Here is a 16,172-nt window from a genome sequence, read left to right as displayed (position 1 = left end):
GGTTTCTGACTAGTGCCAGAGAGCAAGGGGTCATTCTGCCAGTAATACCACCAAAGAGAGGAAAAAGGGTATCCCATGGAGCCTCGGCGCTGGACGTGGGACACGGGGGCTGGCCCCTCTCCCAAGGGCGAGGGTTTCCACGTTCGGAGCAGCCCCTCGGCAACCCATTGTCCAGCCGACCATCTCAGGAAGCCCCAACATGTCGGCCACCTGTGGAGCCACGGGAATGACGGCATCGCAAAGTGGCCTCTTTTCTGCCTGTTAAGTCTTTTGGCTGCAATTCGGGGAAGGCTGGAGTGCCCTCAAGTCCTGTTGGTCCGTAGCATTTGGGGGATGTTGCGTGGGACTCATCTCCTCTCACTTGAGCTGTGTCAAGACTGTGAATCGCACCAAAACAAGACTCTTCTTCCTCTGTAACCGATGAAGGGCGATTCACCCCATCCTCAAATAGCTGTTTGAGACTGGAAGGCCAAATGAGGCTTTTAACAGTCCTTAAATATTATCTCCATTTCATGCTTTCCTTGCTTTCATCTTCTTGCTTAGGAAATGAGTCAAAGCCAAGAGACTTTCAAACCAACTGAAATCGTCCACTAGCGTGGATCTACCAAACCAACTCTCATCCTGTTTAAATTTGTCTCCTCCCTTTCTTCACCTGTATTTTTATTACCATATGTTTCCTATAACCAGCTTTTTATAAAGGAATAACACATTCTACCAGCCTTTACAGTGGGGCAACTTGGAAGTTACTGTATTTACCCACACTGGAAGCAGCGTGGCAAAAATTAAGAAATAGGCTGGATATCCCACATAATCAGAATATCCCAGATAATTTTTCTTTTGCAAAGCTGCTGCCCCTGTCCTGTATGAGCTGTTGCAGCCACCTCCGCTCCATATGCATCCCCTGCCAGGTCTGGCTCCTCTATCCGGCTCCTCTCGCTTTGCTGCCTCCTAATTCTTCCCATCTGCTGACATGCCCTGCTCTTCTTGCCTCAAAAGGACGTATCGCATGAAAATGTCACTGCGATAAGTCAGTATATCACCACACTAACAATGTTGCGTGATTTACCATCCAGACCTATGAGACAAGACTGTCACCCAAAGCCACCCCATCCAATGGGACCATCTTTACCTCAGGTAATACCTTCTGGATACATCGATTTAGCACGGAATTCACACAACCCTCTTTGTTTACAGCATTTCAGAACAGAAATATGAAGTTACGCCTGTACAGCATGCAAACAGACCCAAAAAGTTTTAACTGGTGACCTTGGCAACGTGCAGTCTGATATACATTACTATATGTAATTAATTAATTTAGCTGTAAAGATAACTCGGCAGAAACACGGCAACGTGTGGCACTGCACCACAGCAACGGCGCAGGGGACAGCGAATTAGCCGGTCACCCCCCTCTCCGCCATCTTCACACCTTCCACGGCGCGGACAACATGGCCGCCCTGACGCCCGCCTCACGCGCCCCTTCCCGCCAAAACACGGCACCCGCCGACGGCCGCGGCGCGAGCGCCGCCGCTGTCCCCATAGCAACAGGCCCCGCCTCCCCCCGCGCGGCGCAGTCGGTGACGCCGCGGCGCTGCTCGCGCAGGCGCAGACGGTGCGGCCGTTGCCGTGCGGACCGTTCCTCTCGCGTGTGTGAGGGGAGCGCTCTGCTGTGCGTCTCGCCGGCTGGGAAAAGGGGGTGCCCTTGCCCTCCCTGAGGGGAATTGTGTGTCCCCTCACGTCCCCTGACCCTCAGCCCTGCGGCAGGTACTGTGACTGCCCCCCAGCACCGCCTGGCTCTTCGGGCCTGCATGGCGGGCTCAGAGGGGAGGCTGCCTAGAGCCGGGCAGTGTCCGGCAGCGAGCTGTGGAGGCGTAGGGCCACCCGTGCATGGCAGGGCTGTGGGCGGATGGAGCTGTGGGGCTGCCTCTATGTGATGGATCAGGACGGGGGGAGATGTGGGGCCGCCTCCGTGTGACAGGCGTCAGGATGGGGGTCAGATGTCGGGCCTCTTCTGTGTGACAGGGGTGTGGGCAGTGCGAGCTGTGGGGCTGCCCGTTTGTGACAGTGGGGTCTGGGTGGGGGGAGCTGTAGAGACCCCCTGGGGTGGCATCGGGGTGCTGGCTGGGGGGAGATGTGGAGGCTGCCTGCGTGTGACAGTGGGATCTGGGCAGGGGGAGCTCTGAGCGTCCCTGTGTGTGGCAGGGGAACCTGTGAGGGTTCTTCAGTTGTGACAGTGAGATCGGGGTGGAGGGTGCTGTGGGGTCTTGGGCAAAGGGAGCTGGGGCTATGTGTGACAGGGGCATGTATGGGGGAAGCTGGGGGGGTCAGGGCAAGGGGAGGTGTGGGGGACCTCCATGTGTGGCACTGGGGTCAGTGCCTTATGGGTTATGAAGGTGAGGCCTTCCTTCATTACTGTGCCTTAGTAGATGAGGGCAGGGGGTTATGGGAGGACATATTTCAGTCTGGAGGTGAAAACCACAGACCCAGCCCTCCTAAGCAAGGAGAATGGGACCAAATCTCACTTTTATTTCAGTGCCCGAACAGTACAACTTCTGCTTCTGTGGGAGGACGTGGTTCAGGGAGAGAGGTTGGGAGTGTGAGGATGAGGGAGAGGATCTCTGCTTAGGGCTGCTACATTTGTTAATGTGGGAAGGGAGGTCTTGGGGCTCAAACTGGATGAAAAACCTGTCAAAAAAAATACCAGGCAACGTGTTCTTGTATAATTCTTCTAGTAATCCTGATGTTAACTATTTCACCGTTGAATCATTGCACCACTAAGAAGCAGGTAATGTGATTTGGGGTTTGTACTTTTTTTTTAAGGAGTTAATGTACAGTTGAATTATTTGTCCCAAAAGGCAAATTATTTCTGTTACCATCTAGTGACGAATTATATGACGGGTTTTTAAGTGAGTTGCAGGATGGAACGGTAGCATATTTTGGTGACAGGACTAGCAGAAAAAGTCACCAGGTTTATTTCTTTGACATAAGGTGTTACTGGGCGTAAAGGTAGCAATGTGTACAGAGTATTCAGATGTACTGAACCCACAGGAGGTGGCTTTACAGTCTGAAAATACTCTGTTACCTACTGAAATGAGTGGGAATTTTCAGTAAAAAATTGCAGAGCTGTGCAAGGCCTTTCCTTCTTCTGGCTTCCTTTGCCTGGAGAAGGCAGGAGCTTTGCCTCTCGCTTCTGAAGGAGGTTATTTTTCAAAAATGAGGTTGGAATCTGTCTCTGTCCTCTCATTTGCACCTTGCTGGAGAAAACGGACGCTGTTCCTCAGTAATGAGGTGACAGTGCTGACAGTAGAGTTAATCAAAGATATATTGCCTGGTTTTACTGGTAAAAAGAATCTGCTTTTTTTTTTTTAAATATGCTAAACATGACTCTGGCGAAAGGTAAAGTCCATTTATATAGTTTGTTTTGGATTACTGCTTTTTATTCTTTCATCTGGTGCTGACTGAGAATCTTACTGTATGAAAGTTGACAGATTCTGACATTTCTCTGTATTTGTTGTTACAGATAATGACACCAGAACAGAGTCCAGCGACTTCCCTCATCGACAGGACCATCAAGATGAGGAAGGAGACTGAAGCCCGGAAAGTGGTCTTGGCCTGGGGACTCCTTAATGTGTCTGTTGCAGGCATGATATATACTGAAATGTACGTTAATTGTTACATCTGATTCAAACAAGTAAAGCATGCTACTTTGTATATCCCTAAATATTTTCCGGGACTGAATAGTTGCAAAATGATAACTTCTTGTTTTTCTTTTCAGGACTGGAAAACTCATAAGCTCATATTACAACATCACATACTGGCCACTCTGGTATATCGGTGAGTTGCTGCAGCATTTCAATTAATTTTCAGGATTCTTTTCTTTTTTCACTTGTCAGTTTTATTGCTGGGAAGGTCATTTTTAAGTGAGCCTTTTTTTTCCATTGGGTTTTTGTTTTTTTAAATTTTAAGCCAAACTTTGTTTTGCTTTCTGTTATCTCCCTTGAAACTGTTGGAATTTCATCCTTTTTAGTGACAGGTAAGGAGTGTTAACAGCTTTCTTAGATATATCATGAAAGGGCATAAAGAAGTTGTTTGGTGCATTAAATCTGTTTATGTGTGGAGAACACTGCCGATTTGACTGCTGGGTTGTACTGTGGGTGTGGATGGCATTTCACAATAATTAAAGTTTGTTTCGGATGAGTAGACTCTAGGCTAGCTGTATCAAATACTATTAGAGGATGAAGCAAGAGGGGGAGAAAAATCATGAGATGAGTGACAGATGATTTGACGGAAGATGATTTTTGAGAAATACTGTGAAACTTCATTGCAGTAGTTCATGTCCCTTTTGGAAAATGACCATCCATTTTTAAAAGTTCAATTTTAGCAATATAAATTAATCTCAATATAGAAAGGAAAATTATCTCCAATGGTTCTTGCATAAGAAGGTGAAGAAATCTTAGGTACTTGCCCAAATTGGTACTTATTGATAGCACTAATAATGACCTATTTTTAATGAGTATATGCCTGGTTTTGCAAATAATGTACTTTTATTATTCCCTGGGCTCAAGCTCTGGTAAAAAATTCTGTGTTTCTTCTAGAACTTGCACTTGCATCTCTGTTCAGCCTGAATGCCTTATTTGATTTCTGGAGGTACTTCAAATACACAGTGGCACCAACAAGCTTGGTCATGAGTCCCAGCCAGCAGACCCTACTGGGGCTGCAGAATGCAGGTGGGTGTATTGCACATCTCTGGCAATCTTTTTTATTCTTTTTTTTTGTTTCGAGACCGTATCTTTCTCAATGGCAGGATTCTTTAGTGAAGTGAGTTCTGAATTACCTCATCTGACATGAGCGGTAAACTAAATTACTTGCAGCATGCTAAAATTCACAACATCAAGTGGTAATTTGGTGAGTGTTTATGGGGAGAACCGGAGGGGAAACAAACACACACGGCGAAAAAGGACGGGATGATAGCGGCTGCTGAAGGACAGCGAGAGGCTCTAACATTGTGAGGTTGGACAAGGAATTTGTGACCTGTACATGGGACTAGGAGCAAGGCAGAGAATGCAGGTTGATATTTAATTTTGATATCCTACTACTGTACTCCTATATCCTACTAATATCACGCTGGGTAACAAGATCCAAATTAGAGGGACAGAGAGACCTTTGTGTGAACTCTGAAAGTGACAGCCCAGAGAGCAGTCACTCAGAAAGCTCTTGAACATCAAAGCAAAGTTTTAAAATACAGCAGAACCTGACAAGGTAAATAAACCAAAAGCAAAATGCTAGCACAGTGGTATTACACGCTGCTAGTGTGTCCCTAGAACACGGGAAGCAGGCAGGAGTAATGCTGTATCACCAAAGTTCAATTATCTCCTATGTTTATTTGCACAGATAAATTAAGATATTCAACGTGCTAAAGATGCATAAAGTAGGCAGGTAGAGGAGCTGATGAAATAGATTAGAGAAGCCCTCTGGGTTATGCGAGGTGCCTGGTAACATTTAACTGACATCTGAAGCTGTAGGATTTGTACTGAGTTGTGGTCGTGTGTCTCAGTTTTACCTTTTTTTCCTGTCGGTGGATTGACTGCTGAGTTCCGTAGAGGCCAGATTTTTCTAGTGTCCCTTCTAGCATCTTTCTAAAATCGCCTTAAGGTAGTGTTGTGTATGCATTTTGTTGTGCGTTTAAAGGGGGGAGGAGAGTTTGGGGCTGCTGCATCCGCAGTGCTAATTCTGGTTTTCCTTATTGCAGCGGTACAAACAACTCCACCACGTGAGCTGGCAGCAAAGAAAGTCCCGTCTTCGACGCCTTCTCCTCCAATCCAGGGTCAAAGTGTGCTGAGTTACAGCCCATCCCGCTCCCCTAGTGCCAGTCCAAAATTTACTACCAGTTGTATCACGGGGTACAGCCCTCAGCTACAGGCTCTGTCGAGCAACAGCCCTTCTTACGGCAGCGCTGTAACCTATTCACCAAGCAGCAGCTACAATAAGGTAATGACCAAGACAGCTCCCAGGGGTACAGTTTGGTCCTTGTTTTGTGCCATAGGTCATCAAAGGTGAGCAGCAGCCAGCGGAGAGTTGTGTATATGTGTGTTTGCTCCTTTTCCAAAGTAGATGTAAATTTGTTGTATTGGGATTTGTCCTTTTTCCCTACTGTCACTTCACTTGTTTTAGAGTGGCTAGTTTGTTTCAGAACAAAGCAAAAATAAGAAACCAAAATGTAAATACAGAGGAGAAAAAAAAAAACCAACCCAAACCCCAAACAAGAGTATTTCATATTCATGTTGTTTACAAATCAAAGTGGAATTCTGTCTTCCTCATATAATGCAACTGTTTGTTTTTATTTGCCCAAGGTTTCCGGCTTCAGCCCCTCTCCCAGTGGATCACCGTACCCCACGAGTATTGGACCAGTGGAAAGCGGTGGGCTAAGGTCTCGTTACCGCTCTTCACCCATTCTCTATAATTCTCCTACTGGCAAAGAAGACTATATGACAGACCTCAAGTCACTGGACACCTTCCTTCGAAATGAAGAAGAGAAACAGCACAGAGTTCAACTAGGTAAATAAACAGATTTGATCTGAAAAGCTTGGTAAGGAGAAGGTGTTGGTTTTATTCGAGATTGGCTTTTGTGGATGAGAAAAGTTGCAAAGGATTCCAACGTACTCGTAAATAGACCTAACTCATTTCTGGTAATCACCTGTGACCTTGGTAAAGGCGGCTCCTGAACAGTTTAGTCTCCTACTGAGTAATTAGGACGTGAGGTAGGATGCCATCGTTTCTACACGTCTCCATGGCTTAGGAGCTTCAGAAAGTTTTCCTCTAAAGTATTCCTTTGGATAGGATATATGCTGCTGTTGCAGCATATGGAAATGGGTGCTGATAGATTGTCTCTGGAGCATTTGTGGGCTGTAATGGACCGTGATAAGATGACGGGCTTTATCACCTTGATGAGGGGGATATCTGGTGAAGAAGGCGTTTCAGATAAAGGGGGTGAATTGCCTGCAGGCAGTTCTTGTCCTGTGTAGGGACAATCCAGATAAGGGTGAAATCAGTGTTTATGCAGACTGACTTCAGCGTACGTACTCATGGCAGTTTCTGTTCGTGTCTCTTGTCAAAGCCTTAATATACTGACATCTTGCCTGTACTGTTGCTTCCAGAATTACTTGGCAATAATTGTACGTGACTGTTCAATGAATGAATTGTTTCAGGAAGTTCAGATTCCAGCTCTCCTTCCAGCAGCCCAACTTTTTGGAACTACAGCCGTTCCATGGCAGACTACGCACAGATGCTGAGAAAGTTCCAGTATCAGCTGGCTTGCAGGTCCCAGGCTCCATCAGCGCACAAGGATGAAGCTGATCTGAGCTCGAAGCAGGCTGCAGAAGAGGTACATTGGGCAGCAAAGTGGGCAAGAGGGAGAAACAGGCCTCTAAAATATACAGCTTTTTGCAAAGGTTTGGATTTGAGCTATATCAAAAATGTTGGAGAGAAATCCTCTAGCATTTCACCATCTTCATACAGCTTCGCTGTAAATGAACTTTCCAAATTCTGAACTGTAGTTGGAAAATGATTTCTCCCTTGGAGAGCAAGGCTTACGCTGGATAAAATACATTTATGACATAAAAATTGAGTTGAAACTGATTTGTATTTAAGCCAGTGGAACAGCTGAAGGATGTAAAGCACTGCTTTTATGCTCGCATCTGAAAAGTCTGATGCGAAGGAATACAATTAATATGGCTTCAATTAAATTTGATCAATTTTCTTTATTTCCTACACTAACCTAATGAAGCTTCCCATTCAAATACCTCTTAAACCAATCCTACAGTTCAGACCAATTTTATCCTAATAGAGCAGAGAGCTTAAAACTGAATTTGGGCTCACACAAGATGATTGTGCCGTGAGTAGAATGGGAATGTCGTATGTGAAGCTGCTGTAGAAGTCGCATGATACAGCCAGCAGATGTCTAAGAATTGGGGGAAAAAGGCAATTTGAATTGTGCGCTGTAATTAGTATCAGAAATTGTCATAGACCCTAAAAACTCTTGGTATGCTGTGAAGTTCTTACATGTACTTAATAAACCTTTCCATAGGTTTGGGCACGGGTGACAATGAACCGACAGCTCCTTGATCACATGGATTCCTGGACTGCTAAGTTCAGAAATGTAAGTCCCGTCTCTAAGGACTGCCTGGGTTTTAAGAACAAAGGCAGCAGAGTGGAAAAGCGCCTCTGTGTCCCCTCTGTGCCAAAGGAGTTGTGAAGAATTGTGGTGTCTGAGGACTGGGGTGGGCTGGCACAAGGAGATAAAAACACAGCGTCCTTCTAAGAGAGGACCACTGAGATGCGTTTTCGACCTGACCTCGCTGTTTTGTATTCTGAAAACTTCACAGTTGTAAAGTTCCTCCACCTTTGAATGAGAAGCAAAAGCATCTCGGATATGACAGGATTTGGTTTTCCTTGCTGTAACTCTGATTGCTAAATTGGTGTTTCTGCAGTATTTCAAACTCATTCTCCTGGGCTCAAAGCATGGAAAATTCCAACCCAAAGGTTGACTTTTTCTGACAGTCCTGAGCAGCGTAATAAAAAGCAAAAAGAAAAACCTTGATCTTATCAAGAGGAATTGCTATAGCAGAGGAGACTTAATTGCACACAATGGCAAAATAATTAGTAAATCTCACTTTGAATTGCCCCTTCAGTCATAGCATCTATCAAGTATGTAGTTTTGCCTGTGTGTTTTGTGGGGTTTGGTTTTTTCCAGGTAATAAGATTGGTGAAAAGCGAAGATTAGTGTGAGATCCGTACCAGATTCCTGGGCATCTGGTCATAAACCTAGGGCCAGCTTGCTTCAGTTCCCAAATCCTGTCCCGTACAAATCCCACACGTAGTGTTTGTCAGCTCCTTGATTTCCTGAAACAAACGTGAGAGGGAGCGGACTCATCAACATATAAATTATCTTGATGAATGGAGGGCTGTCCTTCATAATACCCCTTTCCTCATTGTTCAGAAAAGCTTTATCTGATACTTTAGAAAGATAAAGCTTTGTTTTCCTGACGCCTTTACATGGAATTTCCTGGCCTTTTAGAAGGTATTAAGGAGTCATTTAAACGCTGCCTAACTTGATATTCTAATTCCTCCTTGGTTGGCTTCAGTGTTTCTGTTGTTAAGCTTCTTTGTGATTGTAACGGTGATGATTAGTGGGATGTAAGCTAAGGGTTGGGGTTTTTTAACTTTTTTTTTGCTTCTGACCTCTTGAATTTCCACATTTTTCTTTCCTAGTGGATTAACGAGACTATTCTAGTGCCACTTGTCCAAGAGATCGAGTCTGTGAGCACTCAGCTGAGGAGAATGGGGTGTCCAGAATTGCAGATCGGAGGTAGGATGAGACAGTAGCTTTGGAGTTCCTGGTGGTGGCTGATGGAGGCCCGCTCCGTAGCTGGGGTATTGGATAGGTGTTATATAAATTAGGTCTGTTAAATATTACGGTTCCATTTCTGCTCTGTATCGGTGTGGTCTTTGTTCCACATCATGCATTTCATTAAGCTGGAAAGGTTTTTCATAAGACTTCTGGAAATATTGATGAAGTCACACCGATGCGTGTTGCAGATAAAATTCATAAACCTCTTTTTTTTTTCTTTTCTTTCTTTTTTTTTTTTCTTTTTTTTTTTCCTTCCCTAAACTTACTGCTGGGGAATTACAGGCTCAAATTATCACTGATTATTGCATATTAAACTGTCAGAAAACATTTCAAGGATAGATGTGCTATAAACTCTCAGTTTCCTCCCTATAAACTCTCAGTGTCTTCAGTCCTACGTGCTTTTCCAAATTCCTCCTTCAAATCAGCTGCTTTCTCAAAGAACTATTTTTTTAAATTCTGAGGAACTGGAGTTCAGTTTTTCGTGTCACGATACAATTCTGAAGGAACTGCTTCTCACGTTGCTTCAAATTGATATCCTTTTAACCAAGAAGTGGATTTGATGTGCTGCATTTAAATTCAACCCAGCTTTTGCGGGCTGTTGGTTGTAGCGACTCCTCAAGAGCTGCATCCGTTGTGATGCCTGTGGAAAAACTGATCCGTGTTGGCCTTGTCCTCGTCTTGTTACTCTCCCTCTGCTCTTCAAAGCGGATGTTGGTTCCCTGTAGCTTTTATATTCTGTGATGTAAAGCAGACATCTACTACTTCATTGAAATGGAAATTAGTGTTTTGGGGTCGTGTCATATGTTAAATGTTTCTGGGACTTTAACTGGTGCACCAAAAGGGAGAGCTCTTTGTAGCGATGCCTGGTGAGGGAGGCCGGTCGGAGTTCTGTGGTGGTTGTAGCTGATGTACTGGCTCCTCTTGGGTTGCAGAAGCCAGCATCAGCAGTCTGAAGCAGGCAGCGCTCGTTAAAGCTCCGCTCATTCCAACCCTGAACGCTATAGTGCAGTATTTGGACCTTACACCAAACCAGGAGTACTTGGTCGAAAGGATCAAAGGTACGTGGTGTCGCCATACTGACTTTAAAATGCTTCCGTTACCACGCTGAGGTGTTGGTGGCGTCAGACATTCCTTCGGTGGAGATGTTTAAAGAGCCGCGGCAGGGACAAGAGCTGCTTTTGAGCAGGAGAGATGTTTCTTTGCAACTTTCTCTTTTTATAGCGATGGAATAATGCGGGACTTGGATGTAACTTTGGGAATGTTTTTTAAAAGCTTTATTTCTCGTGCGTGCTCGGGGTGCAAAGTGCCGGATTTAATCTCTTCATTAACTAAAAAAAAAAATTACCCTGTAAATTTTCCTCCCCATGTTATTATCTTTACAAGCATTTCATTAGCTGAACTTTTCCTGTTTTGTACACTGGAAACGTGTATGAAGCCCCTGAAACTAGCGTAAAATACCTCTTTCCTACACTTTCAACCCCCAGTAACTGAATAAATCTTGTTGCTTTCAGAGCTTTCTCAGGGAGGATGCATGAGTTCATTCCGATGGAACAGAGGAGGGGATTTCAAAGGCCGCAAGTGGGACACCGACTTGCCCACTGACTCCTCTGTAAGTTTTTGAAGACGTCTTGATACAACGGCTTAAAGCGGCTTGCCTTTCAGTGTAGGTTTTGGAGGGGGTAGCCAGTAAGTCTGTTGAGGAACACGGTAAAAATCCTGTTTGTAATCGGTGAGATTACATGGGGAATAATGCAAATGGGATTAGAGGTGGTGTAGATCACAAAAATGCAATTGTGTATCTTAGTCTTAGGCCAGGCTCTCACTTAGACTCCTCTGAAAGGGCTGCCGGATAACTACGGGGAGCAGCCTGACAGGTGGGGATCTTGTCGGGGCAGTTCTCTTGCTCTATTTTTAAAAAAGCCAAATGTCTGCCTTCACCTAACAATTTCTAAAGCAAGGAAAACCTTTCACCTTGTCCTCATTTTCCTTTGCTATGATGGACAGAGGGGAAAAATGCAGCTGGAGTGGCAGGACTGCTCTCGAATTCAGTAATATTTTGTGAGAAATATTTTGCGAGAAAGCTGAAGACGTTGCCTGTCCTACTTGAGAGGAGACTTGTAGCGAAGCTTAGCCCGTTAATCTGAAAGGTCGGGAGGAACAGCACCTCAGTGTAAACTATGACTTGAAAATTCAACTGAGGTAATTCAAATAATTAAAAGACAGACCACGGAAGAATTCGGGGAGTAGAAAACGGGTTTTACAGTGTGAGTCTTCAGCTGAACTCTGTATCTGAGAGCAGAGTTAGGGTGATTTATTTTTTTTTCCCCACTGTAAATAGATTTTCAGTTACTTGGGAGAATAAAAACCCAGGAGATCTGAACGTCAGAGTTTCACAACTTTGCTGACAAAGATATAATGCGATTCAATTGCTGGAAGCTGAAGTTATACAAAATCAGTCTTGAAATGGGATTTGATTTTTCTGTTTGTGAAGGTGATGAAATACTTGGCAGTGACTGGCCACGGAGCAACTCTCGGTGTCTTGATAGATGGCAGGGTGAACGGCTCAAAAGTGTTTAAAGATCGTGAGGCAGAGCAGCGCACCCTGGAATTCAGTCTTTTATCAAAACCAGCTGGGAGAGGTGGTGGTGGGCAGTATATAAACTTTTAAGAATTCTGGGACAGAAGTTCCCATCGAAGAGATGAACATAAACACTTGCCACGAAGTTTTGACGTTAACTTACTCAAGACAATTACTATTAAAAAAAAAAAGAATTTCACATTTGCGTTAATCATGCTGCGTGTAACACAAAGCGGGGATTTCCAAGGTACGTCTCCCAGACTCCTTGAGACTTTTGGCATTTAGCCTGGAGAAACTCTTTTCTTTTGGCTACAAGACAGGTCATGCTATATATATTGAATGCAGAAAGTATCAGATTACAGATAATTTGGTGACTTTGCCCATGGAAGATGTCGAGAACTCTCTGGGAAGGGTTAAAACACAAATAGCAGGCTGTGGTGTGGTTTTCTGGGTACTTGGTCTACGACTTTATTTCAAAATTTTGGCATTCTTAATAAGACTCACGGCCAGCTCAGGTTTTTCCAGTGGTTTTTATTTTGCCTTTTGTGAGGAGAAAGTAGAAATTTGCTCGATAGGTGTAGCATCGGCAAAGCCATGATTCGATTTCATCCGCCCTTCTCAGCTGAATCCTCGCTGCTAACACAGATGGCTTGCGGTTCATGGCCTAAACGTGCTAAATAAGATCTGTGACTTTGCCAAATTCTGCAGGATGCCAGGATAAAGTTGCTGGTGCATGAACCGAGCTCCTGACGTACCGCATCGGTTTATCGCGTTGTGACTGACGCTCTTTTCACTTACTGGAAAAAATAAACTTGCCTTCACCCCAGCAGCGTGCCTGGACCGTTGAAATCTCCGCGTTAAGCATTAAGCTGCCTTGGGCTCCAAAACATAGAGGGGTTAAGTCAACGTTGCAACCAGGGACTATCAAATAGTGTAACTAATTCTTGAGCTATGGCAAGAAAGCTGCTGTATTTTTAAGGACACTAAGGTGAGATTTGTTTCACTCTGCCCAGATCATTATGCACGTGTTCTGCACTTACCTCGACTCCAGGCTGCCGCCTCACCCCAAGTATCCCGACGGCAAAACCTTCACTTCCCAGCACTTCATTCAGACACCAGATAAACCAGGTACTGCCGCTCATGTTTAGCTGCTCTTTGCTGCTTGGGTCACCTCAGCATCCTTGAAATCCCCGTCATCTTTTTAAACTTTTCATTCGCAGACACTTCAAATGAAAACGTCTTTTGCATCTACCAGAGCAGCATCAATCCGCCCCACTACGAGCTGATCTACCAGCGCCACGTCTACAACCTGCCCAAGGTACCATGGCGTTACTGCTGTCCTCCTGCTGCCGGGAAATCATTGGCAGGGCGGATTTGGGGTTGTTTTTTTATTTTTAGGAACTAGCCACATTTATTGACTATTTACATGGAGGCTGGCTCAATGCAGGAACTAAACGTTAGCTCAGCCTTTGCCCACGACGTGGTACTTAGTCTGCTGCTAAATAACAGCTTTAGCATCTCTTTAAGACATATAAGTACCTAGGTAGTAGCTTCCTCTTGGTTATTTTCTGACAATTTACTTTAAAATACCGAGTCACGCAATCCCTGATGTGCGTTGTCGCCCCGTAAGGCCAGCAAGCCCTGGTGCTTGTCCGTAGGAATTCTGAGGGGGGAAAGCTTCCAGTCTCAAAACACTGCAATTCTCCTGTGAATTGTAATTTTGTATCGAGCCCTGGTTGTTGCTGGATCTCTGCTTTCCAAAAAGCTCCGGCATTTAAAGTCTTTAGAGATTATAATCCAGCCACAAACCACATTTGGTCTTTTTCTGGGATTTACCAAATTGAAAGAAGTAAAGGATCAAGGCAAAAAAACCCAACAACCCTCCCCGTAGCGGCATTTCGTGATGGCTTTCTCCGTAGTCGCTTGTTCTACCTGCAATATTGTTACGATTTCTCATCAGTGATTCGATTTCTAAGTTCTTCTCTTTTTTTTCCTGTGGATTCAGGGCAGAAACAACATGTTCCATACCTTGCTTATGTTTTTGTATATCATAAAGACAAAAGAATCGGGGATGCTCGGGTAAGTACCCAATGTGACGTGTCGTCGCGCCGCGTACGAGACACGAACGGAGCATTCTGTTTTGAAACGCCTTGTCCGAAGGCGCTTCAAACTGCAATCCCTACGGCGGGATGATATTAACGGTGTTAAAATCATCTTCTCATTTGAAACAATAGCAGCTTTTTCATAAAATCGGATCAATCTTAGGGGCATGAGCAATAAAAGCAACATCCAGACTTCCCCTTCGTTCCGAAAGAGCCGCGCTCGATTCGCGGCAACATGCGATTCAAACGCCGAAGGGCGGAATCGATAGTTTTTTCGTTTTACATTTTCAACAGGCTCTTCCAGTTACTCGCCGTTTATGATGATAACCGTTGGTTTTGCAGGCGTGTCAATCTCGGTTTATCGGGAGTCAACGTTCTGTGGATTTTTGGAGAATAACATCTCCGGCGGGATGGGCGGTTCAGAGGACGGGCGCTCCTCTGGTGCGATGAACTCAGCAGCATCGTTACGTTGTCGACTTAAACACGGACTTACCATGCAAATGGGATAATTTCAGCTCTGCTTTGTGGGCGGAGGGGATGGGGTTTTAATTCCTGTGTGGGTTTTGTGACGATATTTAAAACATGTCACCGTCGAAATGCTGCTACGTGTGAACACCAGGCAGGTTTTCTCTTTCCGGCTCCTCACCTGAACGAATCCTTTTTAAAAAGCCTTTCGGTCTTTCTGTTCCATGTACCTCAGCGCCGTCACCGCTAAACTGAGCTTAACTGAGCTCAGGACTAAACTCCAACAGCGTCTGAGAGCTGGAACAACCCTCCCCAGGTTGTGCACAGCCGCGAGTGAGTCATCACATGGCAAGACCCAGCGATTTGGCCAACTTCAGGATCCAAGAAATTCCAGAGAGGCAGGAGAAAAGCCCAGTCAAAAAGCTCCGACTCGGTTGGGTTCATTTTATTACGTCTGATAAGAAAAAACATTGGTTTTTTTAATCCCTGCTCGTTGTGTAATTGGGTTTTCAGACCCCACGAGATGCGCTGCAGGTGTGAGGGAAAGAGAAAGCCATGTTCGACTTGCTGGTTTGAGTAAATAAGTTTTTATTTTTCTGTTTATTTTTATTTTTGAACAAACTTCCAACTTCGGCAGCCTTGCGAGCTCCAAAATACCGCGTGCCTTCAGTACAACCACAGCGTCGCCCTGCCTTTGCTTTTTAACTTATTTTTACTGCTCCACTCAGCTTTTTTTTTTTTCCCCTCGTAACCTCTTCTTTTGGGAGCCTGGCACGCAGCTTCAGCACCTCGGCGCGAGACCAGGCTCTATAAACCCACAGACTTTTTCAGCCCCCGCTTTTGGGGACGGACCTTTTGGGGGAGGGGGGGGAACCCACTTGGATTTCTTTCAGAGAAGGTGCTGTTTGATATTTGCCAAAAAACTTTTTATATATGGGGCGGGGGAGGAAGAATCTTGTAAATTCTGCCAAATGAGGGGTTTAGATGTGGATAGTTACTGTCAGTCATTATTTTTTTAATAAAGCGGGATAAAAATCGCTAAGCCCCGAGGTGCCGAAGATCTTTGTGAGCTGGGGACGAGGGTGTTGGCTTGTTCCCCCCCTCGCTCTCATCACCCGCCAAAAAACCCACTTTTACCTACAAGACGTGAGAAAGATTCTTCCGGCAACATCTTTTTGTACTGTATTTTTTTACTGCCGGCCTCGGGCGTGCACTGACGGGAGGGAGAAGAGGAATTTGTGCTGTGCTCGGGAGAGGTGCTCTCGCTTTCTTCTCTCTGCGAGGGGGAAGCTGCTGTTTTTTGAGCGTGAACCGACTGCGCCTGGCACCTCTCCCCAGGGAGGCGCAGGGTTTTGCCGAGAGACCGATAACAAAATGGCTCCTTTGGTTCCCGTATTAAAGGAGTTGGTTGTGTCAAACGCTTGGTTGGAGTTTTTCCTACGGTTCAGCGTCGCTAAATCCATCTGCGTCCTAAGGAGGGACAGGCAAGAGATGGGTGGTAGCTGGGCTTTACCCCACGCCTCGCTCCCCGGTGCCTGTCGCCCCGCAGGCGCGCCTACTCGCGTGCACTAAAGGCTCTTGAAGTGCAGAAATGTTCTTCTTTGACCAAAAATGGGTGTTTCTC

The 16,172-nt window shown here is 45.2% G+C and overlaps 1 protein-coding gene across 3 annotated transcripts; it reads left to right on the top strand.

The window, feature by feature from the left end:
• Positions 1-1,597: 1,597 nt before the first annotated feature.
• On the top strand, positions 1,598-15,960 carry TMEM209 (transmembrane protein 209). 3 transcript variants are annotated; one of them, XM_072856845.1, is made up of 16 exons: positions 1,598-1,761; positions 2,730-2,782; positions 3,518-3,657; positions 3,773-3,831; positions 4,593-4,724; positions 5,747-5,985; positions 6,348-6,552; positions 7,203-7,378; positions 8,081-8,152; positions 9,265-9,361; positions 10,336-10,461; positions 10,915-11,012; positions 12,995-13,109; positions 13,202-13,299; positions 13,987-14,060; positions 14,378-15,960. In XM_072856845.1, exons 2-16 carry the CDS (start codon positions 2,738-2,740, stop codon positions 14,478-14,480), a joined length of 1,779 nt encoding a protein of 592 aa, XP_072712946.1. In that variant the 5' UTR covers positions 1,598-1,761; positions 2,730-2,737; the 3' UTR covers positions 14,481-15,960. The 3 variants fall into 3 exon arrangements, with proteins under 3 accessions (XP_072712946.1, XP_072712956.1, XP_072712965.1); XM_072856855.1 differs by having other exon boundaries at positions 14,426-15,959; XM_072856864.1 differs by lacking the exon at positions 2,730-2,782.
• Positions 15,961-16,172: the final 212 nt, after the last annotated feature.

This window comes from Ciconia boyciana, chromosome 1 (assembly GCF_034638445.1).
Source record: "Ciconia boyciana chromosome 1, ASM3463844v1, whole genome shotgun sequence".
Taxonomy (NCBI): Eukaryota; Metazoa; Chordata; class Aves; order Ciconiiformes; family Ciconiidae; genus Ciconia; species Ciconia boyciana.
Note: the sequence above shows the minus strand (reverse complement) of the source record. Positions and strands in the feature narration are given on the sequence as shown.

What these genes read in the sequence shown, in the direction of transcription:
- TMEM209 (XM_072856845.1), top strand. Translation starts at nt 2,738, where the DNA reads ATGTTAACTATTTCACCGTTGAATCATTGCACCACTAAGAAGCAG. An exon ending in ACTGGGGCTGCAGAATGCAG is followed by an intron (nt 4,725 to 5,746) that starts GTGGGTGTATTG and finishes TCCTTATTGCAG; the next exon opens with CGGTACAAACAACTCCACCA. An exon ending in ACAGCACAGAGTTCAACTAG is followed by an intron (nt 6,553 to 7,202) that starts GTAAATAAACAG and finishes GAATTGTTTCAG; the next exon opens with GAAGTTCAGATTCCAGCTCT.